Here is a 26398-nt window from a genome sequence, read left to right on the forward strand (position 1 = left end):
TGCACACGTTAACCAAACACTACTGCCTAGACAGCCAAGTCCGGAGAGACGGCTACTTTGGCCGTTCTGTTCTCCAGGATTTTCTGGTGTGTACTTGGTTCGCACACCCACCTTCGGGGTTGGTATTGCTGGGGTATTTATTCTAAGGTAAGGAATCTATAACTGTTTCTTTCAGAAGAACAAGTTACTTACCTTCGGTAACGATATATCTGTAAGAAACATAGGTTAGTTATAGATTCCTTACCGTCCCACCCATCCTCCCTGTTCTGCGAACTGACTTCTAGGGTTAAGGATTTCCTTTCAGGGCCCTAGTTTTGCGCATCACTGGTCAGTGTCTTGCATGGCTCTGTGCTCTGGCGTGGAAAGTCGTTTACAGAACTGACGTCCGCGCGCGAGGGCGTCGTCTAAGTAGCTACCGCGATGTAATCCCGGCGACCACGACGAACGCGGAGTCGCCAACGTCACCTTCCGATGCGCAGGGGCACTGCTGATGAAAAACTTTCCGGATCCAGTCTGACGCCTGGGTGTGATTCTAAGGTAATGAATCTATAACTAACCTATGTTGCTTACGGACATAGAGTTACCGAAGGTAAGTAACTTGTTCTACATGTATGGATTATGATCTCTCTGGATCTCAAGGATGCACAGTTCTGCATCCCCTTGTACTCAGCTCTCTGGAATTATGTATGCTTTTAAGTGAGTGGAAAATATTATGAAGGAAAAGTTCGGCAAGCAGTCCGCCCCAAGAACATTTACCTGATGTCTTGTGGTGGTTGCACACCTGTTGCTACTGAAGCAACCGGCTGATAAGGAGGAAAGTTCAGCATCTATGTCCCGACAACGCTCCCCAAAACCTTCACTTTCGTCAGATTTGATTTAATAATAATTTTAAAGAAGTCCTGTTTTCAACCCTAATAAATATAAACTTTTCTTGGCGCAGCACAAAATGTAGCAGTGGGAAAAGCCTACCTGACTAGAGAGAAACTTTACACCTTCTGATATTGAGAAAAGTTCTGATACTGTTAGGAACAATGGATTCATGCATTGCAATGATAGCAAATGCTAACCTGCTCATGCAACCAGTGCAAATATGTCAAGCACATCAGTGGTCACCGGAGAATGCGGTGTGGGACGATCTATTGTTGCTACTAGCAAATGTTAAGCACAAACTACAATAGCATCATCCAAAATATTTACCAACAGCCACACCATTATTAGACCCACAGCCACAAGTAAACATCAATACGGACACTCTGCTTTTAGGGCAAGGGTAATGGGCAACAGTACAAACCAGGGATGGCATCCAAAGAAGAGGGATTTTTACAGAGAAGCAGAACCACATTAGTTGGCTAGAATTTAGAGTGTTTCCAGTTGTGTTAAAAACGTTTCAAAGATTCTTTGCAACAGGTTGTTGATTTGCACAGGCAACTGACAGCCACATATTACATACAACAGCAGGGTGGCACACACTAGCCCCAACTGTTGCTGATGGTGCAAAGCATTAGGAAGTGGGCCAACAATCACCAGATTGCACTGTTGGTGGAACATCTTCCAGGAATATGAAGACCTAAGCATAGACATGAGCAGAGACCATCAAGAAGTTCACAAGTGGGAGATTAACACTAAGATACCTCAGGGTTACTTTCATGAGCGGAAAATTCCACAGCTCGATCTGTTTGCAACCAATACACACAAGATATTTCAAATATATGCCTCCGGGTTTTCCCAGTCACTTGGAAATTACCTGCGGATTTTTTGGTCAGATAACTAGCATATATTGTTACCTCCACTCCAGTCCCTTATGTAGTATGTAATAGGTTTTGTTGACCTTGACCTACATTGCTCCCTCATGAGCACCACAGCCCTGATGCTCAGCCCTGTTGTACATGTCAGTTTTTTATCCTCCCCAGAAACTATTGCTAAGAAAAAAATGGTTGTCACAGCAGCAGGATCAACTCTCAAGCCAACATCCAGTTACACTAAATCCAATGATTTTGATACCTGAGGTCTTAAAATTTGTTTATGAAAAGCTTGGAGAAGAATGGTGGTTCTTCTGGAAGTTTGATGACCTGCTACCAGAAAATGTTATCCAGCCAAATGAAAGTACTTCGTACATCACAGTGCTAGAATAAAGTCTTAGTACATGATCTGATGCAATACTTAATACACAAATTGAACTCTGGTCTGGCTTGCACTTTCAGGATTTGGCAGCAGTAACTGCATGAATAAACAACTTAGAATTCCTATACATTTTCAAGCTCTCAGGCTTTTGTTGAAGGATTAAATAGATATAGTCACTCAATTATCAGCTTGGGAATTGGCTATTGTTCCAACTTGAGTAATGAGACCACATTATAACCCTTTGCACTCCACTTCCTTTCATGGAAAGCGGCTTTTTTATAGCATTACTTTTTTTGTACAGAGTAAATAAAGGACAAGCTTCGTCAGTGGGAGAGCCATACTACCATCTATAACAAACAAAAAACTTTTCCTACCAACTTATCTGTTTCTTCACCTTTTCGTATCAATCCATTTAACCAGACGAGAAACACTTGCTGAGAGATATTTGCATATACGAAACAAGTGAAGAGCTTTGATGTATATCCTACATGCTAATCTACAAAGGTTACCCAACTATTTGCCACAATTGCACAGCCGCATTTAGGAAATGCCTTTTCAAAGTCTGGGATAGCTAGATGAATTATGAAGTGTATTCACTTTTCTTTTTCTAAACCCATTTGCATATTATCTAATGTAACAAAATCAGCTGCTATTCTTAAAACGGGAGTTACATTTGCCTTTTCAGTCAACAACACATTAGCTGACATTTGCAAAACAGCCACTTGGTCTTCGGTTAACATATTTGACACAAAAGAGCAAATATATGAGCACAAATGAGCACCAAAGGAAACAGGCAAACAGGTTTAAAACTGCTATCTGATAGAGACCTCGAGCCCCAGATTCCTTAACCTAGAATATCCTCCAGGCGTCAGTCTGGATCCAGAGAAATTTCAGCAGTCCTTCTGCGTGCCAGGAGACGGCGTCGCATGGCTCCGACCTGACGTCGTCCACGGATGTGATGTCAGTGGAGCCATATAAGTCCCTCCCGGCGCGCTGATTACAGTTTTTCTTCATTTCCTCGTCTACAACGCGGGTCCAGGAGAAGCGGTTCCTCTGGCCTATTTTTGTTTTTGGGCCTTTCTGGCGCCTTTTCACGTCCGGGGAACAGTGTACAATGCTTTCTGGCTTCAAGTCGTGTGAGACCTGTACACGGCAGAAGTCGGCGGCGGATACACACATGATTTGTATGTGGTGCTTGGGGGAGCACCACGACTCTGAGGAGTGCAACGCTTGTCGGCAGCTGAAGACGAAGTCCGTGCGGGAACGTAAAATGAAGTTATTGTCTGCCCGGATGTCCCTCGGAGTCCAAGCGGCGCCGGTCTCCATCTCCAGCGGATGAGTTCCGGAGTTGCTGAGACTTTGGGAGTCTGCCCAGTGGGCCTCCCCTTTCAGACTTCGGGTCGCAGTCCTCCTATGGTGTCAGAGCACATCCTGCGGGTCTCCCTGCGACGTCGGATGCGGGTGCAGCAGTGGACTTGTTTCCGGGTCAACGACGTTCCACACCACATTCTCCTGTTGCGGTGGAGGTTGAGTCGATGCTGTCCCGACGCCAGTCGATGGAGGCTCCTTCAGCGATTGTCGATACCGATGCAGTGCCCTCTCGACATCGTTCAGTGCCAGAGACGTCCTTTCCTGTTCCCTTAATGATTGATGATGAGGCCCCTGGGGGTTAACCCCCCGTGTTGTTTGAATGTTCTTCAGAACATGGGGATGTGGAGCAGTTCCCCGAACGTCCTAGGGCTGCGCAACCATGACTGGTTAACCTGCAACCGTCCCCCAGTTATGACCTCCTGTGACCCCCGAGAATGGCCACGGAGGCCAGTGTAGTTTTTGCACGAGTGGTTCGTAAGTCTGCAGACATCTTACAGCTCCAGCCTCCTCCTATCTCTCTGCCTCCGATCCTTTGTTGGATCTGCTTCATCAAGGCAATGCAGAAGTTGAGCCCTCACTGCCATTTGGCGGGTTGTTGTACTACATTCTGCTGGGGACTTGGGCGAGGCCCTCTACTGGGCACCATGTGGGTCATGCACATCATCATCACCCTGCCCCAGATGACGGTCTGTCTCTACATCCTAGGGCTCAAGGGCTAATGGCCCAGGCAGCCTCAGCTTCACTGTCCTCCACCTTCCCTCTCATGCTTCCACACACAAGGGAGTCTCGCTGGTTGGAGTCATGTGGTCGACACATATTTGCGTCTACGAGCTCGGACCTTCGGTCTTGAACAATTCCTGCGTATTTGCACGGGCTACTTTCGCCCTCTGGGATTCAATCGAGCGTCTCCTTCCATCCCTTCCGGACGGCCCTCGAGCTGAACTATCCCGGGTGCTCCAAGATGATCATGAGCTGACCCAGTTTTCTATTCGCCATGAACACTACTGATTCTGTAGGACGGGCGATGGCCAGGTCCATTGCTTTGCGTCGCCATGCTTGGCTACAGGACAGCTTTCCTGACATTGTTCTGGAGCATCTCAGAGATTTGCCTTTTGATGGGCCTCACCTTTTTGACAGCCATGCGAACTCAGCGGTCCAACGTTTCATGTCTGGATTTCTGTGAATAGCTTTGTTCTAGTCCCTCGTTGAGGACTTCTTGTTGCTTTAGCTGCAGTATTAATAATGTGTTTCTCTGTTATCCAAGTCTGGGTTCAAGCATTTATTTCCCAGACAAACACTACTCCTTGGCAGCTGTTTTAGGCAATTATTTCTACTCCTCTGCCTATGAGCTAGTCTCAAGAGGTGCTCCCTTGCTTTTTTTATGGGGTTGTGACTTGCTCTTTGTGGGGTATTTGTTGGTTATTGTATAGCTCTTCTACTTTGCCACGGGATGTTTCTGTGCAAGTTTCCAGGTTCTTCCTGGTTAGTGTAGATCCTTTCTGAGGATCCTCATGAGGTCCTCCTTGGATCGTTCTTCTTCTTCCCCCCTTGGGGTAATTTTCTCTAGTGCGTGGATGGGCTTCCCCTTTGGGGAATTGTTCATTATCATGCTATGAGCTATAGCGATATGGTTCACGCTCTGCCTCCTGTGTTCTTAATTCTTCCCTGGTATGTAATCCACAGGGGTCGCGTGTCTCCTTCTAGGAGCCTGTGTGTTTGTATTTCACAGTGGTCCGTAGTTCTCTCCTGCCTCATGACTGCAAAGTTCTCTAGTGTCTTGTGGAATTTTCGCCACAACTGGTTCGTCTGGTTTTTTTCCCGTCTTGCAATTTTTTGCCTTGACGATCTTTCAAGCTTTTTGCTGTATTTCCACTCCTCTTTTGTCTGGGTTGGCTGTCTATTCCGGCAGCTAGTGTCTTTTTGTTCTACTGCCGGAACAGTTTCTGTTCTGATTCCATTTTGGCTCTTCCTGTGCATTCGCACTGAGTACTGTCACAGGCACGGAGTGCCTGCTGGCACGGCTTGCGCCACAGCGTTGTCCTCAGCAGTGGGTTCTACGCCAGATGCGTTGTTGGCCATTGCTTGCGCCCCTCTTTTCCAGCGCACTTCCCGGGCAGCCCTCTTCCCCTTTCTTGCAAAGGGTCAGGTTCCTCTGCGCATGGCCTCTGCCACCTTAGCCTTAGTCTCTTGTATCGGGTGGCTCCTGGTCATTTATACTATGTCTGTACTGGGTTGTTCCTGTATTTAACTATGTCTGTATATAATTACTGTCTTATGGCATGGATCATGCCCCGCCATGGTTCACCTCGGTCCTGTTGGTACCTATTGTGTGGGCTGTTGTCTTTATCTAAGCATTCTCTTCAAATATCCCTTGCCCTTTTGAAAAAAATAATAATAATAAACACATTTGATATATATATATGTGTGTGTACATATATCCATGTACATATATATATGTACATATGTATAACTGCGAGAGGGTACACGTCTATGTTTTTTTCCTTTTGGCGTATCCAAGGTTTTCTTGCCCTAGATTTGGGGTCTCTCTCTCTCCCTCCCCCTCCCCCTCCCTCTCCCCCTCCCCCTTCTCCCTCTCCCTCTCCCTCTCCCTCTCCCTCTCCCTCTCCCTCTCCCTCTCCCTCTCCCTCTCCCTCTCTCTCTCTCTCTCTCTCTCACCAGACCATAAGGAAGAAACCTGCCCAGCCTGCGCCCAATTTCGGTCGAAGAAAACCATTCGGATACGACGGGCCGCTAGGCAAGAGATGCAGCAACAGGCACCGGAACCGGACAACATCTTCGATGATGACCAAGAACTTCCAGAAGCACCAGATTCGGACCTAGAGAACGTCACCGTCGAGGACTACTCGGACTCCGATGACGAGATCCCACCTGGGATAATCGTGAGTACACTGCCGCCGACACGAATTAGCCCGTTACCGAAGGCTATGGTCGAGGCATCGCCAACTGGCCTTAGCCAAGATCCGAAAAACATTCGACAGCCCCGCCATCTGGCCCGAAACCTAAGCCTTCAGAGACCCCAGGGCCAAGTAACGTCATCCCCAAGAAGGTTCCAGAGCCCAAAAAGGTCGTCGGCCCAAAGGGCGTCGAACCAAAGAAGGCCGTACAGCCCAAAGAACCGAAGAAGGGCGCCGACCCGAACAAGCCAGCTGTACCGAAAGCCGCCGACCCCTCAAAGGTCGCCGACGGAAAGGGTGCTGTATCGAAGCCTGTAACCCGGCCGGAGAAGGCTATCGACCCAAAGACAAGTGCTCCGAAAACACCAGTCGATCCCAAAAAAACAACTGACTCGGTAAAGGACAGTCAGCCAAAAAAGCCCGTCGAGTACAAGAAACATGTCGAACCAAAAGACCCGGTCGATCCGAAATCACTCGTCGACCCAAAGAAAGGACCCGAGCAGAAGAAAAGCACTAAGGCACCAAAAGTCGTCGAAGCAGAAGGTGTTATCGACCCAAAAAAGTCAAAAACACAACCAAGGACTGTAGAGGAAGAACTCTTCCATCCAGATCCATCAGACGACCAGGCAAAAATATATATTAATCCTGACACTTGGAAAGTCACAATCCTGCACAGGAAGAAAAGGCCACTGGACACTGGCTCTCATTCCCCTATTCCACTAAAGAAGAAGAAGGACCTCTCCCTCTAGACCCTTCATTCCTTTCTATCCCATTATGCCTACTACACCTTCTGCTCCTTACTCTGCTTCTCACTATGGGGACAATGAGGGACACAGGGAAAAATCCACAGCCTGAGTATGATTATCCACAAAATCCTGACCCCCAAAATGAACCATGGGAGGAGCCAACGGGCCCTTACAACACCCATCCCATCCCTGATGTATCCTCTTATCCAACTAAACCGTCACCTACTGATGACACCATTGTCTTCAACCAACTAATAGACAGGGCAGCGCAGTACCACAATGTAGACATGCATATTGACCCTGTGGAAGAAGACTTCTTATTTGACACCTTCCCTACTTCAGAAAAAAGTGTCAGAACTCTTCTTATGTTAAAGGGAGTGTTAAAACACGCACCTGACATATTTAAAGATACAGCCAGGGCACGGGTGATCAATCCCAGGATTGAGAAAAAGTATAGAGCAGCCCCTACAGACCCTACCTACATCAGAGGGCAGTTACCATTAGACTCACTGGTAGTGGCTAATGCATGCAAAAGGGCCAACTCACAGACAACGGGGGACGCCCCTCCCCCGATAAAGAATCGAAGATACTAGAGGCCTCAGGTAAAAGGGTAGCAGCACAGGCCTCCAATTCATGGAGGATTGCCAATACACAAGCTCTGCTAGCGCGTTACGACAGGGCACACTATGATCAGCTCGAAAGCTTAATGCAACACCTACCTGAGCCTTTTAAAGCACAAGCTGATGACCTCATACAGGAGGGCAAATTCATCACAAACGCCTCCATCAAATGTGCGCTTGATGCAGCCGACACCGCAGCCAGGTCTATTAACACTAGCATTTTACTACGCAGACATGCATGGCTGCGTATTTCAGGCTTTAAGAACGAAGTACATTCCACCATTCTTAACCAGCCAGTCAATCAGGACTTTCTTTTTGGGCCTGTTGTCGACACCATTTTAGATAAAATGAAGAAGGACACAGAAACCGCAAAGTCAATGGGGGCATTGCAGTTTCAGCAACATAGAAGTTCCTTTCGACGCTCCTCATACAGGGCAGCTACACGAGGCAATACCTCACAAACGTCATCTTCATACAAAGGCAACACACAAGATTCCTTCACAAAAAACTCCAACAGAGGAGGTTGTAGGGACAACAATAATAAGGGAAGAGGACGTGGAGGCAATAACACCAGAGCCTCCACTGCCACAAAACAGTGACTTCATCACGCTACCTCCAGACCACCTAACACCGGTCGGAGGCAGGCTCAAACAATTCCTACCTGTCTGGAACTCAATTACCACGGACAGATGGGTGAGACAAATTATCCAGTATGGTTATTGCCTGGAACTCACTTCTACCCCACCAAACATACCACCCAGACACCGTCCTATGTCCAAAGAACACATCACCCTGCTCCAACAAGAGGTGACATGCATGCTGGAAAAGGGGGCCATAGAGCCAGTCCCTTTCCAACACCAAGGGACAGGAGTATACTCCCTATACTTCCTTATTCCCAAGAAGGACGGTTCCCTCAGACCAATAGACGATTGGCTAATACAAGCAAAATCGTACCAACAGTGTGCAAGAGACACGTCTCAAACAATTCAGCTGCTACACAGCCTAGGGTTTTCAATAAACTACCCAAAATCGCATCTGCAACCGTCCCACACACAACAATATTTGGGAGCAACTTTAGATACCTCAGTGGCAAAGGCATACCCAAACTCAGCAAGGATAGCCAGCATGCAGATGCTCATTCGCAAATTCCTGCCACAACACTCTCTGCCAGCTCGAGTCTTCATGCAGCTCATAGGCATGATTGCCTCCTGCATATTCATTGTCCCCCATGCCAGACTTCAAATGCATCCATTGCAAGAATGCCTAGCACGGCAATGGAACCAGGCTCAAGGACAACTAAAAGACCTAGTGTTGGTAGACAGTCGCACTCGCAACTCTCTGCAGTGGTGGAACCCACAAAACTTTCCAAAGGGCGACTGTTCCAAGAGCCAGTTCCACAACTAGTATTAACCACGGACGCATCACTGACAGGCTGGGGAGCCCATCTCATTCAATGCACAGTACAAGGGCTCTGGACAACAAGACAAAAGAAACTGTATATCAACCAACTAGAGTTGCTAGCGATATTCCTAGCCCTGAAAGCAGTCCAAAAATACTTGTACAGCAAGACTGTGTTGATCCGGACGGACAACATGACCGCAATGTACTATATCCAGAAACGGGGAGGAACACACTCTCCACAGCTGTCCCACCTGGCACAGAGCATATGGAAATGGGCAATTCCAAAAAACATTTTTCTCCTAGCAGAACACCTTCCAGGGAAATACAATCAGATAGCAGACCTGCTCAGCAGGCACAGCCAACAACTACACGAATGGGAGATTCACCCCCAAGTTCTCCAGCCATTCTTCAAACAGTGGGGTCACCCAGAGATAGACCTGTTTGCCACAAAAGAAAACTCCAAATGCCAGTACTTGGCCGCCAGGTTCCCACATCCGTTGTCACAGGGCAATGCGATATGGATGAACTGGTCAGGCAAATTTGCGTACGCTTTTCCCCCAGCACCACTGATTCCGCTGGTGGCACACAAACTGTGGCAACAGTCACTCACACTAATCCTAGTTGCTCCCACATGGGCGAGACAACCATGGTACACAACGATCCTGGAGCTTTCAGTAGTTCCTCTTCATACCTAGCGATCTGGCTCCTGAAGTCTTAGAATTTGGATACCTTAACTTGCCTCCTGACTGCATGAACATCATTAAAGAGGCAAGACGACCAACTAGAAGAGCGTGCTATGCAGCTAAATGGAAGAGATTTGTTATTTACTGCGACAATAACCAAATCAACCCATTAGATGCTTCCATACAAAACATTATATGTTACCTGCTGCATCTTCAAAGATGCAACCTAGCATACTCTTCAATAAGACTACACCTCGCTGCTATAGCAGCATATCTTCAAAACAGGCAACACCTTTCACTGTTTAGAGTACCAGCAATCAAAGCTTTTATGGAGGGCCTTAAAAGGGTGATCCCTCCAAGACACCCCCCGTCCCCAGTCTGGAATCTAAATATAGTGCTTACCAGACTTATGGGACCTCCTTTCGAACCTCTACACTCATGCGAGCTACAATTCTTAACGTGGAAGGTTGCATTCTTGGTTGCCATTACCTCACTCAGAAGAGTGAGCGAATTACAAGCACTAACAATTCAAGAACCTTTTATGCAAGTACATGCTAACAGGGTGGTTCTTAGAACAAACCCTAAGTTCATGCCAAAGGTCGTATCCAATTTCCATATTAATCAATCAATAGAACTGCCAGTGTTCTTTTAAAATCCAGTCAGTAGCTGAAAGAGCCCTACACACACTAGATGTAAAGAGAGCTCTACTTTATTATGTGGACAGAACGAAATCATTTAGAAAAACAAAGCAATTATTTGTTGCTTTTTCACCACAACATAATGGAAATCCAATATCAAAGTCAGGAATAGCCAGATGGATAGTTAAATGCATTCAGATATGCTATCAAAAGGCCAAACGCACTTTAACCGTCCCCCCCCAAGAGCACACTCTACAAGGAAAATGGGGGCATCCATGGCTTTCCTAGGGAATATTCCTCTTGAAGACATTTGTAAGGCAGCCACATGGACTACCATACACACTTTCACAAAACTCTACTGTGTAGACGTGCAAGCAAAACAGCAAGCTGCTGTAGGCCAGGCTGTCCTCAAAACTCTTTTTCAAACTGCTGCAGCTGGCACAGGTAACCACCGCTAGAGGAGATACTGCTATACAGTCTATGCACAGATATGAATTCAGCAGCCCACATGCCTCGAACTGAATATGCTACTTACCAGTATGCATCTGTTCTTGGCATGTAGGGCTGCTGACATTCATATCGCCCGCCCTCCTCCCCGGTGCCTGTCGCAGCTGCAGCATTATCTTTGCCATGGCCATCTCTTGCTTTACTATCTCCGTCTCTGCCACAATGGCGAAAAACAATCTGAGGATGGAGAAGATGCCCATGCGCACTGTAGTCCAGGGGAGGAGTCACCCATCTCGTGATACTTCGAAGACTCTTCCAGGACAACAAAGTGCAATCATCCGGACCCAACACTAGGCGGCGATCTATGCACAGATATGAATGTCAGCAGCCCTACATGCTAAGAACAGATGCATACTGGTAAGTAGCATATTCCTTCCTTGTGGTGAAGGGTTGTCTATCTGTACATGGATGACATTCTGTCCTATGCATGTCATTCTGGGCATTCACTGTTATGCATGCTCCTTTGTGCTCTCTGACTTGGTCATGCTTGTTGTCCTTTCTCCAGTACTTGATTGTTTGTAGATCCTTGGGATCCTGCACATAGTTTTTGCTTCTCTTTTTATTGCAGAAGCTTATGGATTTTTTTGCCATTAGGCACTGGCCTTCTGTTTCCTGTGGCTTCCCTTCGTCCCTTCCTGGAAGGTGCAAGTTTCATTGTGTCCTATACGGACTGCAGTGCCATTACCTTTCCTTGTTCACCCCTCCTGTTTGCTTTTTTTGGGGTGAATGGGTCTGGTGTCAGCCCTGCTTGCACTGCTGATCCCCGCCTGTTGTAGTCAGTCGTTAAGGACGGATCAGTTCATCTGGAACTTGGTGGTTTCAGTTGCAGACCCTCCTCCTATGGGGTATGGATTTGGTAACTATTCTAAGTTAAGGAATCAGCTATCAGATGAACAAGTTACTTACCTTCGGTAATGATGTATCTGGTAGAGACACAGGTCTGGCTGCAGATTCCTTAACGCCCACCCATCCTCCCCGCTCTGCGAGGACCTTTCAGGTTGGGTTTGTACCTACTAGGTTGTCTGTCTGCCAGTGGTCTCTGTCTCAGGTCTGGATGCCCTATTCTGTATTACCTGTGGCATCTCCACCCAGTCCTGTCATGGGGTGGTGGTCTCCCTTATCTATCTATGCTCCGGCACCCTGGTCCCTTCCAGGCAGGAACTTGTCATGTTTCTTCCCATTTACTCCCCCCACCTCCCTCCCTGCTGCCTTTCACCATGAGTTGAGGTCTACTCGACTCTGCAGTCGGTTGCAAGTTTTCTGTTGGTAAAGTGTGGTTTGTTGACATGCCAGGCATGTTGTTACAGCCCTATGGTCCCGTACCATAACAATCCTATTGTTGTAGACTGCTTGTTATTTATCATAACATTAATTTCACTTGCAGCTTGCCTCTTGGGAGGGTATGGTTCTACGCTTATACGGATCTGCTTCTAGGGGCGAGTAAACTGCACTCTCCCTTCAGTTCCTTACACTTTGAAGTGTTTTTCTATGACATGCATTCTGCTGTTTCATGTAATTTTCTTCATTATTGTCGTTGTTTAAAAGAATTTCATACTTTTTTCGCATACTGTTCCCACACACTCATAGTTTTCGTGATTGCTCCGTGTTGTGGTGCGGAAAAGTTTCACAGTAGAAAACTGATGTCAGTGCGCCAGGAGGGACTTATATGGCTCCACTGACGTCACATCCGTGGATGACGTCAGTGCGGAGTGTGCAACGCCGTCTCCCGGCGCGCAGAGACTCTGCTGAAAATTCTCCGGATCCAGACTAACGCCTGAAGGATATTCTAAGTTAAGGAATCTGCGGCTAGACTGTGTCTCTACCATATTCATTGTTACCGAAGGTAAGTAATTCGTTTTTCTGTACCATGTTCTCAACTTCTTGCAGACCACTGCCTTAAAGGGGGAGTTTCCACAACTATGCTGTGTCTTCACTGTGAACTACAGCACCACCACATGATGCAAGCTGAATATGTTTCTTACCTTTAAATAAAGCTTGCAGTGATGTAGAATGTCAGTGCACCCTTTTTCTTCTCTGTATGAAAGACATCTGGTGGATGCTCACTACTTTATACTCGCTACGTACTCCGACACCAAAAACCTCACAGTTTGCAAAAATATTCTGACAGTGCGAGATATAGAATGTAAACAAGTGCACTGCGGGCTCCAGGGAAGTGATCATAAGTCATTCTCTGCAAGGCCAAAACTAAAAGCATTCTTCGAAGAGCAGCAACTTGAAGAATTCCTCACCTAGAACTAGATGGCAAGTGATTGGCAGCATATTATGTACAACACTGCAGTCTCGATATGAATGCTACAGGTAAGTAACATATTCTTCTGTGCATGGGAATTATTATTGAACTTACCCTTGATCCTCTCTGGTGGAAAGTGATGATTTGTTTTGCAGTCTAGGCAGGATCATACGTTTTCATTAATTGACATAACTGCACAACCTTCTTATCACCTACTTAATTTTCCCAGAGCCAAATATCCATTGACCCCCAACAGCCTCAAATTTTGTGAAAGTGCCCGCTTGTTTTGTGCTGTCAGAGAGCGTATCACACTGTAATAAAATAGTGGTTCTCAAGGGACAGACTTCTCAGTTTGAGGACCGTTTATTGACTCCTACTTGCATTGATCATCAGATGTTTAGTTATTGCCTTGTTTATAAGGTTTGTCATATATCACTAAATGCTTCAAATGCATTAAATAAATTATGGCATGATAGATATGCTGCATGATTAGTGATGATGGTTACAACCCTGGAACTAAATTGTTTTCTTGCACTCCTTTGTTAATGTTGGCTATAATATAAACATGCACACAGTCACGCAACCTCCTAGCTGCTCCTCCCCCAGTTCCACCATTAGACTGAAATGGCTATGAGCTTCTTGTATTTCTGTTTTTTGTGTCTGAATTTCATCCATCTGTTTCTAGCACCAAAACTGCCACAGTGTGATGTAAGAAATAATTACAGAAACTGGGTGATTTGTGAAATAGTATTTTTAATCTCCTCAAAGCTCCAGATGCAGAACCTTGACATAGAACTCCTGCGCAGCTGGGTGGCACCGTGGCTCTGACCTGCCTTCGACTGAACCCCAGATATATCACAGAGCCAAAAAAGATGTCTTCTGGATGCACCAACATCAGCTCCTTGTTTTTTCATAAGTGTGTCAGGGATGTCTCCTCACTTCCTCGAAAATATTTCAGAGATTAGGAGATGCCATTCCTACAGCAGTCTGATTTCAATCCTTGACCCGCTTGATGGCTTTCTCTGGTGCCTGAGCCCAGCATGCTCCCAAGTCATGTGATGTGTGGCCACATGGACACGAAGGCAATCAACGAGTGGAAGGCAGAGTGCTTTCTGGTGCAAACTCAAGACGAGCACTGAGAGAAGTGCTGTTGTATTACACCTAGGTCCCGGTCCGCATAGCCTTCACACAATAAATCCTCAAAACAGGCCTCCTCCAAGGGTTAAGAAAAGTCCTTCATGGATAGAGAAAACCTCACAGGAAGTATTCCTCAACCATGTCGCTTCTGTACAAAGGGTAGGTCCCCTAGCTGACTGCCTCATTCCCGGACCCCATCCTCAATGTAGAGTTTGGTGCCAGATCTGGTGGAGATTTCATTTCCACCATGGCCATTTCTTGACATGGAGGCACCTGCTCCACTTCCGAAATTCCCAGCCCTTGACACTAATCCTGTAGAGATCGTGGACTTCATCCAGGCAATGTAGTCCCTTTTCCACTTGACTCTGGCTCTTTCATATGCTCCTAAGTGTCTCTAGAAATATACAGGGCCTCCGACCAGGCTTCTGCCTGCAGCGAAGACTCCTGTCACACCTGGTCCGGTACCTCCTGTCGCCCTTTTGGTACTGGCCAATTCATTTCATGCACTGAAGGCCATGCAGGTTGTCTTGGCAGTGTCTACCACAACACTGACCCTGAATTCGGATCTGCTACAATATTATGCAAACTTTCTGAAGACTAAGCCCATTCTAGATCTATCTACATGTAAGGCTCAGCAAGTGAAGGCAGAAAGAATCCCCTTACAGGCCATTGTAGGCTTGGCGAGATTTTGGGAAGAATCCAAACCCTATTCAGATACCCAACAAAGTTTAACACAACAAGATTGAAGAGGTAGGTTATCTTGCCTCCTCTCCCCCCCCCCCCCCACACTCCCCATCACCACCCCCACCCCCCACTGTAAGCTTGACTTTCTGGCTCTGCAGAATGTCAGTGGCCTTGATACTTCTCCAGAGGTGGGTCTAGAGTGTTTTTTGGGGCCTCCCGCGGAGGCATTTGCTTCATTAACAGTTGTATTGTAAAAAAACGAAAAATAGCTTGAAGCTGCCATTAGCTGTGCAGGAGAACAAAGCCAACCGCAGTCAAACTGTTACTATCCTTAAGTGTGCATTGATGGACTCTTATCTTACTCGCGTGGAGCAAAGCAGCTGCTGCTTCAGCGGTGAACCGCCTAGATTTCTGCTGCCCACACCCAGCACATGACTCACTATTCACGGAACAGCCTTGTTATTCAGACTTCCTCATACTCCAACAAAACCCTGACCCATTTCTCTCTACGTTTCAAGATATGGACTCAAAACGAATTAAGACAATGGGGAAGAAAGTCTTCTCTTTTGCAGCCTTGCCTTTCGCTCCAACAAACGCATCTTGACATCTAGCCTGTTATTCCTACTTTGTGAGAGATGGCACAAATGTTCATTAAGAACCATCCTATCTACCTTTGTGCCCATTTTGTTGAAGTTTTGAATGATGGGTAGGAATCAGTGAAATAAAATCCTCCACTCTTGCCTGGACACAAAAGATTTGGACGCAAGATCCTTGGACTCAGATTGTCATATGCCCACATGCTGGAATGCACTCACATCTGAAAGAAACAGGTTGGTGTTAGATTCCTTACCTTAGAATATCCCCAGGCGTCAGACTGGATCGGAAAGTTTTCGTCAGCAGTACCCCTGCGTGTCGCTAGACGTCGTCTGCGGCTCCGTGTCCGTCGGCGGCGTCGTGATCGCCGGGAAGACTTCATCGGAGTACTTAGACGCCGCCCTCGCTCGCTGACATCATTTCTTCTTTTTTCCACGCCAGCAAGCGCAGATCCTGGAAGAGCAGTACTCCAGTCAATTTTTTACTAACTTTTTGATCTCTTTTGATCATTTTTCGAGTCGACCCTCGACTCGTGGTGCCGTTAGGGATGCCTGGTTTTAAACCTTGCGAGGTCTCTCACCGCCTGATGTCGGTGATAGACTCCCACCGTCGGTGCCTTTATTGCCTCTGGGCGGCCATGAGGACAAGTCTTGACCTCGAAGGCTACACAGGAGCGGTCCCGTAAGCTGCTGGAGATCCGGCAGTCGGCTCCGCGCCGCTCGAGGTCCCAGTCGAGGAGGAAGTTGAGGGACCAGTCGCGGAGCTGCAGTCAACGCCGCTCGACGAGCCAACATCACTCGTTGGGCTTCAAGTCCTCAGGTAAGTCGAGGCACTCGAAAAAGAAGTTGAAGAGGCGTCATCGATCTTCCGAACTCCCCCCCCCCCCCCCCCCGACGCAGCCCACGCGGCTTCGTCTGAGCCGCAGGTGCCGCGCCCAGCTCCATACCCGCCGGTCCCTGGGCTGCACGCTACAGCGCTTTCCTCACGGCCATGAGGTCACGCTTCCCTCCGTCAGAATCTGCTGAGGCGCCTTCGGGCCCCGTGGGTCCGACTGGGAACCCTAGCGTGCCGGCGGCTCCTGCCCCAGCGCCGTCGGGTGCTTTGGCGCCGTCGACGACTCCGGTCCCGACGCCGCAGGACTCCGCAGGATCCAGACCTGCATCCGGGCTGTCACCAGTCGACCTTACGACTCCTCCGCTGGCGCCGACCCCGAGGGTGTCGCTCCCGGCGCCGTCTCCGGATGACGTCGAACCCAGTTTCAGACCCGGTCCGGGTCCAACGTCGGACCGGCGCCGTCTCTGGCGCCGATGGGTGAGGCCTTCACCTTCGACCCGGCTCCATCATTTTTACCTGATTATCAGGAGATGGATGACGTGGAGGACTGGGAGGGGTCTGAGGACCCTCTGGCACTGCAGTGCCAGTTGAGTCAGGACTGGGCAGAAGAGCTAAGGAAGGCCAGTTGTCTGGACACTTCGCCCGACACTGGATTTGTCTCTCCTCTCTCCGTGGCTTCGGAGGAGGGGGCTTCTTACAGCATGGTGTTGAACAGGGCGGCCAAGGCATTGGCTCTTGAGCTCCCTGTCGTGGCCGTGAGAACTAACCTCCTCACTGAGGTGCTCAAACCAAAGGCAAGCTCCTCGGAGCCTCTACTGCCGTTTAACGAAGCCCTCACTGACGTTCTGCTGGGCACCTGGTCCATGCCCTCCACAGGCCTCCCTGTGGATCGGAATGTGGCCCGACGCCACCGCCCGGCTCCTGGCGACCCTAGCTTTCTGTCCGCACACCCCACCCCCGAGAGCCTGGTGATCCAGACCTCTACGTCCCAGACCGCATTCCCCACCGCTCCTCCGGATCGGGAATCCAAAAGGTATGATCCTGTTGCGAAGAAACTGTTCTCCTCTCTGAGTTTGGGGCTGCGGTCTGTTAACACCGCCTGCCTTTTGGACCGTTACACCCACTCTCTGTATGATACGGTTGCGGACGTGCTGCCACAGTGTCCGGAGGAGGCCCGGGCAAAGCTCGCCCAAGCCCTGGCGGAAGGGCGGGATGCAGCACGGTACTCAATTAGATGTGGACTTGACACCACGGACTCGCTGGAGCGAGTGCAATGACGGTGGCGGTTCGCCGACATGCCTGGCTGAGGTCCGCCAACTTTTCGGGGGATGTCCAGGCCATGCTCATGGACATGCCCTTCGATGGCCATCGCCTTATTGGCGACAAAGCGGATAGTGTGCTGGAACGTTTCAAGGACTCCAGGGCTACGACCAAGTCCTTGGGCCTAGGCCAGCGCCAGCAAACTTGTGCTTTTCGCCCCTTTCGTGGCCAAGGAAGGGGCGCCCCCACACGTCCAGCCAGCCATAGGCCGCAGAACCAGTCTCAACGCGGACGTGGTGACCGCTGTGGCGGTGCCGGGGACAACGGCAGGGTCAGTCCAGATCCGCTCCCGCAGCATCTGCCTCTAAGCCTTCCTAGTCCAGGGCCCATTCGACGCCAGTGGGGGCAGGGTTCGCCATCACCTCCTCCACTGGCACACCATCACGTCGGACAGGTGGGTGCTGCAAATCGTCCGAAGGGTCTACTTCCTCCCCCTCGAGGCGACCCCTCCAGCCATGCCACCGCAGTACCACCGCATGTCGGGGGATCACTTGAAACTTCTGCAGGAGGAAGTTATGGCCCTCTTGGCCAATGGGGCCATCGAGCGCGTTCCTGGGCCAGAAGTAGGACGTGGTTGCTATTCCCACTACTTTCTGGTACCCAAGAAGGGCAAAGGAGGCCTACGCCTTATCTTGGACCTACGGAGCGCCAACGGCTTCCTCCAGAAGGAGAAGTTCAAGATGCTGACTTTGGCTCAGGTCCTAGCTGCCCTCTACACAGGAGACTGGATGGTAGCGTTGGACTTGCAGGACGAGTATTTCCACATCCCCTTCCTGCCGGCCCACCGGCGCTACCTGCGGTTCACGGTAGGTCACGAGCACTTTCAGTTTACCGTGCTCCACTTCGGCCTTACCAGCGCCCCTCGGGTGTTCACGAAAGTGATGGCAGTGGTCGCAGCTCATCTGCGCAGATCAGGGGTTTCAGTCTTCGCCTATCTCGATGACTGGTTGTTGAAGGTGGGTTCGGCCCAGACAGTCGTCTCCCACCTCCAGACTACGGCAGACCTGCACTCGCTGGGGTTCCTCATCAACGTGCCGAAGTCACATCTGTGCCTCTCTCAGAAGCTCCTTTTTATCGAAGCGGTTCTGGACTGGGCGCAGTTTCGGGGTTTCCCCCCCCCCCCGAACAGCGGGTTTGGGATATTCAGGCTCTGATTCCGATCTTTCAGCCTTTATCCCGAGTTTCGGTCAGGTTGACGCTGCGGCTCCTGGGGCTGATGGCCTTCTGCATCCTTCTGGTGCATCACGCCAGATGGCGGATGCGGGCTCTGCAGTGGGACCTGAAGTTTCAGTGGGCACAGCATCAGGGAAACCTGTCCGACCACGTCCTGATCTCGGAGGGCACTGCGAGTCAGTTGCAGTGGTGCCTCACGAACTACGATTGGGTCAGCGGGAGATCTCTCTCCCTACCCCAACCAGAGCATGTAGTGGTGATGGATGCGTCCCTCCTGGGATGGGGGGGGCACATGGGAGATCGGGAGATCAGAGGCCTCTGGTCTCCGGCGGATTCCCGGCTCCATATCAACCTTCTGGAGCTGCGGGCGATCCGACTTGCACTGAAGGCATTCCTTCCCTCTGTCCGGGGAAGTGTAGTGCAGGTGTTCACAGACACCACCACCACCATGTGGTACTGCAACAAACAGGGCGGGGTTGGATCGTGGACCCTCTGGCAATGGCTGGAACACCACGTGGTTCAACACATGGCAGGTTCACTGAACGCCAGGGCGGACAAACTCAGCCGCCGGTGCATGATGGATCACCAATGGCGCCTGAACTCGGACGTGGTACAAGTTCTCTTTCAGCAGTGGGGAGAGCCTTGGTTAGATCTATTCGCCACAGAAGAGAACGCTCAATGTCATCAGTTCTGCGCGTTGGAATTTCCAAGGCGGCACTCGCTCAGCGATGCTTTTCGTCGTGAGTGGAGCTGTGGTCTTTTGTACGCCTTTCCGCCTATACCACTTCTGCCCAGAGTGCTGAAGAAGATCAGGCGAGACCAGGCCCAAGTCATCCTTGTGGCTCCGGACTGGGCACGAAGATACTGGTATCCCGAGCTACTCAGCATGTCAATCGATCCCCCGATTCGTCTGCCTCTTCAGGAGGACCTTCTGTCGCAGCAGGGGACGGTCCTCCACCCGAACCTGTCCAGTCACCACCTACATGCGTTGAGATTGAGCGGCGGCAGTTGAGGCCATTTGACTTGCCTCCTGAAGTTTGCGATGTGATATTGGCAGCCAGGCGTCCCTCCACAAAAACGGTATACGCCTGCAGGTGGAACAAATTTGTGGCATGGTGCACAGCAAAGGCTATGGATCCACTCTCTTGCCCCCCTTTCAGAGGTTCTCCTCTTCCTTCTTCCTCTTTCCCGGCAGGGCTCTGCTCTGGGCACTATCAAGGGCTACCGCTCGGCCATTTCAGCCTTCTTAAGGCTTCCTGATCAGCCTTCTCTTTTCAAGTCCCCTGTTGTAAATAGATTCTTGAAAGGCATCACACACATGTTCCCTCCTGTTCCCTATGTGATGCCTCAGTGGGACTTGAATCTTGTTCTAACGTATCTGATGTGCGCTCCTTTTGAGCCACTTCATAACTGTCCTCTTCGTCTTCTGACTCTAAGACTGCATTCCTGGTTGGCATCACCTCTGCCAGGAGAGTGAGTGAGTTCCAGGCTCTATCTTCTAAACCTCCTTTCCTCTCTGTCCATCCGGACAAGGTTGTTTTAAGGACTCGTCCTTCTTTCCTGCCCAAGGTGGTCACAGCCTTTCATATCGGGCAGTCCATCATCTTGCCCACCTTCTATCCGCCTCCTCATCCCTCAAAAGATGAAGAGAGGCTCCACCGTCTGGACCCAAACCGTGCGCTCTCATTCTATCTGCGCCTGCACGCCAGTACCGGGTGGACGACAAGCTCTTTATTGGTTACTTGGGTGCAAAGAAGGGACGGGAGGTGCACAAGCAGACCATCTCTCGGTGGGTCGTCTTGTGCATCAAGGTTTGCTACTCATTGGCGAAAAAGGAGCCTCCTGTTGGGCTGCAGGCCCATTCCACTCTGGTCACGGCAGCTACTACTGCCCTGGGTAAGGGAGTCCCCTTGCAGGACATCTGCCAGGCTGCTACGTGGGCCTTGCTGCACACATTTGCTAGGTACTACTGCCTGGACAGCCAAGTCCGGAGAGATGGCTTTGTCGGCCGTTCCGTTCTCCAGGACTTTGTGGTGTGATCTTGGTTCGCAGACCCACCACCGGGGTTGGTATTGCTGGGGTATCTATTCTAACGTAAGGAATCTAACACTAACCTGTTTCTTTCAGATGCACAAGTTACTTCCCTTCTGTAACGATATATCTGTAAGAAACAGTAGTTAGTGTTAGATTCCTTACCGCCCCACCCATCTTCCCCGTTCTGCGAACCGATATCTAGGGTTAAGGAAATCCCTTTCAGGGCCCTAGTTTCATGGAATCAGTGTCGGTTTCTATCATGGCTCTGCGTTCCTGGCGCGGAAAGCTATGTACAGAACAGACGTCAGCGCGTGAGGGCTGTGACTAAGTACTCCGCCTACGTCATCCCGGCGATAACGACGACGGACGCGGAAACGCAGACGACGCCTAGCGACGCGCAGGGGTACTGCTGACGAAAACTTTCCGGATCCAGTCTGATGCCTGGGGATATTCTAAGGTAAGGAATCTAACACTAACTACTATTTCTCACAGATATATCGTTACCAAAGGTAAGTAACTTGTGCATCAGGTTTTTGGGTGATTTACGAACAAATCTTACCCATTCTTCTTGATGTAGCTCACCTTTTCAAGTGCTTGAAGAGGGACGAATCCTTGGACTGGCTTTCCCTGTGTGCCAGTTCCATTAGTAGTAGTGCAAGTTGAGGGCATGTTCCCAAGGTCTTCCCTCTCAACACCACTAGAAATAGTAAATTGTTCAGCAACTGCACGATCTCTTTGGCAGCTGTAGGTGACATGGCAGCTCAAGAGATTGTTGTGGGTAGCAGCAGCTGATTTCCTTCTCCTCTAACTCCTTAGCAAAACTGCTTTAATTCATCCTTAAGGGAACATTTGCAGGGTCTTAAGGGGAGGATATCCTTTTACGCAGCACACTGACTATCAATCAGATCTGACTGTTGGGTCTTTTAGATTAAAGAGAAAAGCTATGCCCTTCCATTCTCAGACTAGCCTCCTCCCATCCTGGTGTTGCCTTGGTCACTTCAGCCAACCATGCCTGCATCTGGCAGCAGAAGGTTCTCACTCTGAGACATTGAGTTGGTTCAAGGTAGCGAAATCAGGCAAACTTCCACTGTTTATGTTTCGTAAGAAAGTCTGGATTATGTCTCATTTTGAATCTTTGCATTTTGAATGCCTTGCTACACAGAGATATTGCACATCTTCTCTTGACTCTGGAGCTGGAACACTGGATGGTTTCCCTTGATTTTTATTTGTCATTCCTGCAGTTGCATAGGGAGTACCAACATTTTGTTGTTGACTACACCCACAAAAAATGTGTGGGCTTGCAGTTTAGGTTGACATCAGTAGGAATTTTTGTGTTCCCATACTCAACGACTGGCTTCTCAAGGTGGGATTGCCAGAGCTAGTTGCAGACCACCTGGAGGCCACGATCTCTCTTTACTTCAATCTAGGGTTTTGTTTGACGATGCTTAAGTGATGTTGATCGTGCTGGAGTGACCTTAGAGTTTATGGTACACTGATGTGTTTAGTTTGTCCCTTATGCCTTTCTCTTCCGCTCAGCCCCTGTTAATAAGGTTCTAAGTGAATTTGGATTCACTACCTTGTCCGTCATTCTCTTCATGCTCCTCTCCACTTCTAAGGGCACTGAAAAAAACAGGGATCTGACATCATTGTTCTGAGGTGGCAATTTATAAGGCTCTGGAATATCACAAAGCCAATTCAGAGCCAAGGTAGCTACGATCGGCTCACAGGAGATATTTCAAGGTTCAAGCTCCAGTCTGACACCTGGAGGAGATTCAGGAGGTGAGAATCTACAGGTAGTGTTAAACTGAGAGATAGTTACCGAAAGTAAGTAATATATTTATCTGTTGCCCAGCACCTTACAAAGATCCATTCAGTGACTATTTCTTCACTGGCTTACCTTTGTTTCTGTTGGCAGGGCTGGTTGCTTCCTCCCCTAGACTCCACCAGGGAGGACCTGGGGTACTATGAGCACAAAGTGGATCCACTGGAGGACATTACCATCAAGCTAAAGAAGGAAGGGATGGAGCTTTGGCGGGTGAACACTCACCCGCTTGACCGGGCAGTGCAGAGGCTGGCAGATCTGGAACTCAACATTGAGCGGCGCTACTTGAAGGAACCGCTGTGGGTGCTAAGCGAGGTGGTCACTGAGCAGTTGGTGGTCACTCACTCTGAGGATGGGGAAGTCAGCCAAACAGAACTGTAAGTACTGACAGATCTGCAATTAGTCACGGATGCACACACCATGTTGCTCCTATTTTTAACTGAACATTTAGTGGTCCCTGCACCTCTACCACCCTGCTGTGTACCTGGTTTATGCAAATATTGATAGTGTTGTTTTGTATGTCTCACCTTCCAGAGAATATGCAATCACTCCCCGGTTACGGACTTGGCGACAGACTGTAGAAAGATGCCGCAGTGCTGCTCAGCTGAGTCTCTGTGTATATCAGCTAGACAAGTCCATTGCGTGGGAAAAATCAGTTAATAGAGTGGTAAGTTTAAACTGTTGCCCCCAAAATATCCATGGCCTCAAGACTATTTCCATGCTTTAGGTTCCCTGATGCTTTTTATTTTTGTTTTAGTGCTTTTAATGTTCCCAAATCCATTAAAGAACTCCCATTGTCTACAGTCATTGCACCAACTCCCATGAAGTGAGCAACAACCCTTATGCCCCTTCTTCTCAGAACAGATGTGCAAATGAAGGATAAGTGTTTGACTGCCACAGAGGCAGCAAGAAGTCAGTCTCTAAGTGATTTAGGTACCTCTTCCCTGTTTTAGACCTGCCTTGTGTGCCGGAAGGGGGACAATGATGAACTACTGCTGCTCTGCGAAAGTTGTGATCGTGGCTGTCACACCTATTGCCACCGGCCGAAGATCAGTGAGGTGCCCACTGAAGATTGGTTCTGTCCCATCTGCATCTCTAGGGTGGGTAACCTGGTCAAGGAATGCTTTCTTTTATCTCGTATTTGAAAAAATATCATGATACTCTTTCACTCATTTGTATGACACAACATGTCTGATTATTGCAGCCTAAATTCCTTATAGAGCCTTGTCATTGTTTTCAGCCTGGTTTCTGTAAGGATGTGGATCTCTAATTGTCCTTTCCTTTATACATTTTGCTGAAGCTTAACTAGAGTGCTCAGCAAGCTTCCAGACAGATTTAATTTTTAGACCTACCAAACATTTGTTTTTAATTGTGCAGTTTTTCTACATTTCGTACGCTGTGCTTTTTTGATGGTAACTTTTGCCCCACAGATTCTCTTGCACTAGACTGGATCCGTAAAGTTTACCCAGCTCTAGCACTCCAGTGGTGCCAGGTGGTGCTGCATAGCCTCAGCCACGTCGTCGCCCACCCCTGGTGTGATATCAGAGTATATGACACTTTCTGGCGCACTCCATTAGTTCTTGGTTTTTTTCGACATTATTGGGGTGATTCCAGAGCTCTTCTTGGTGCTTGATCCACAAAATCGGCCATCTTTTGACGATTGCTGTCTCCTTCTAAAAATTCTGAGTTCAAACCCTGTCTCAGATGAGATAAGATGATGTCCTTATCTGGTTCACACAATAAGGTAATATAGTGTCTTGGATCAGAACATGACATATCAGTCTGTGACATCTGTGGATGCACCTGAGGCCATTCAGAGACCAAGATACACATTTGTGAGGCAAGAACCTTCAGGGATGTGTAAAAGTGTTTCCCTTTCCATTGAAAACACCATACTGTCATACTTAAGCCTCAGACAATCTGGAATGGTCCGTCCGCAGGCGGCTGGTCAACTGTACGCCCTGCCGTTTTAATACTTTCACTACTGGTGCTTGCTAATTAACTTCCAGGTGTGTGAATCAGTTAAACAGAGTCTCAACATGGAGATCACACCAGTTCTAATAAGTGTGAATTTTGGTCTCCTTCTGCTGCTTGAGACTTACAGTGGATACTGGTATACGATACAAGACATTTCCAGAGATATATTTTTGTGGGACAGAATTGGGTCTGTTTCTTGCAGGCATACTGAGACTTGCCGTATGCAGGAAGTTGTGTACGTTGATTGCTGTTCTGACCCTGTTCAAGGAGCAAATCCCTCCTGTTCATATTGCTTGTGTTTATTGGTAAATTCTAAAGATTCTGCTGAATTTGTGATCTTCTGTTCAGCAAATAGAAAACACCTAGTGGCTGACTCTAGAAAGAGAGAGACATTGGAGAATTCACTGCTTTTCCACAATAGCAAATAACCCAAAGGTTAGTGAATACTTTGAGTCTATGACATCCTCTTCTGCCTCGCAGAAACTAATATTAAGCCAGAATTTGTGAATCCATTCGCTGACCGCACAAATAGAGTGCTTCTGACAAGCTGTGCTGTGGATCTTCAGGATTGCTCCATTATCTTCTTGTGCACACGTAAAGTGTGTGCCAATTCCTGCAGGTATGGCTATTCTGTTGGCTCTGACTGTTATACCTCCATAGGCCTTAGCACTGTTTCTGAGAAAAGCCTGTCTCATCCAGGGTGTCGACCCCCTGGGGCTGCTTGTGATGGTTGACATTGGCACCAATTTTGTTGGTGCTTCAGAAACCCTCAAAGTCGTCAGACATTATCCTGATGGCAAACGAAAAGTTTCAGTCCATATGGAGGAAACCCTTTGACAATACACCACCCCTGAGCCCAGAGATGAGCTTGTATCAAGGAGCTCTACGTGTCCAACTCCAGTGATCTGCTTGTTCCCATTTAAGATTATGGCTGTAGAAAGGATGATGAATTGGGGGCAGATAACCTCCTCTCCTCTTATTACAACAGAAGCTTACCAAATGGAAGTGATCTGGACACATATCCAGGATAGAGTCCTGTGTGTCCGGTTAAGAGAAAGCCTATTTGTTCATTTTGATTGTCTGAAGAGCAGCAGTGGGTTTGGAATTAACCTTTTGATAGGAAACTCGCAGACTTCCCTTGCAGTTTCAGAGCCTGGTCTGCCATTTATTGACGTACTCATGGGGCATGAACTGGTGCTTGTAAAAAAACATTATTAGTCCTAGCTGTCCACTGAGAAAATGCTGACCTGCACAATTTTTGACCCCAGATTCTTGTAACATCTTCTCCGCAGAGCATATTGGTCCAGGCTTCTTTTCTTAATCTGAACTCTACTGCCTTTCCTATGCCCCCTTTGCACTGAGTGTCTGAGACTGGGCCCTGTGGCTTCTGGCAGCCTCGCCTTTTGTATTGCGAATACCTTCTGGGCTGCTTTGTCTGAGCCCTGTGCCAGCTGGCAAAACAGTCTCCATGCTCTTCTGCAGTCTGATGAACAATAGTTTGGATACTTCCAAAGGATCCTAAAGTGTGGTTTTAATTAAGCAAATATTATGATCAGTCAGCATGGCATCC

General features: G+C 48.6%; 1 protein-coding gene across 11 annotated transcripts in view; it reads left to right on the forward strand.

Annotated features, from left to right (window-relative positions):
- Positions 1-26398, forward strand: part of BAZ2A (bromodomain adjacent to zinc finger domain 2A) — a 1342005-nt gene that overhangs the window by 1005228 nt on the left and 310379 nt on the right. For all 11 annotated transcript variants that reach the window (XM_078689111.1, XM_078689116.1, XM_078689113.1 and 8 more), the window contains 3 exons: positions 22945-23228; positions 23386-23518; positions 23805-23951. In XM_078689111.1, coding sequence (XP_078545237.1) covers positions 22945-23228; positions 23386-23518; positions 23805-23951 — 564 coding nt within the window. The remainder of the gene's footprint in view (positions 1-22944; positions 23229-23385; positions 23519-23804; positions 23952-26398) is intronic.

This window comes from Lissotriton helveticus, chromosome 1_1 (assembly GCF_964261635.1).
Source record: "Lissotriton helveticus chromosome 1_1, aLisHel1.1, whole genome shotgun sequence".
NCBI lineage: Eukaryota > Metazoa > Chordata > Amphibia > Caudata > Salamandridae > Lissotriton > Lissotriton helveticus.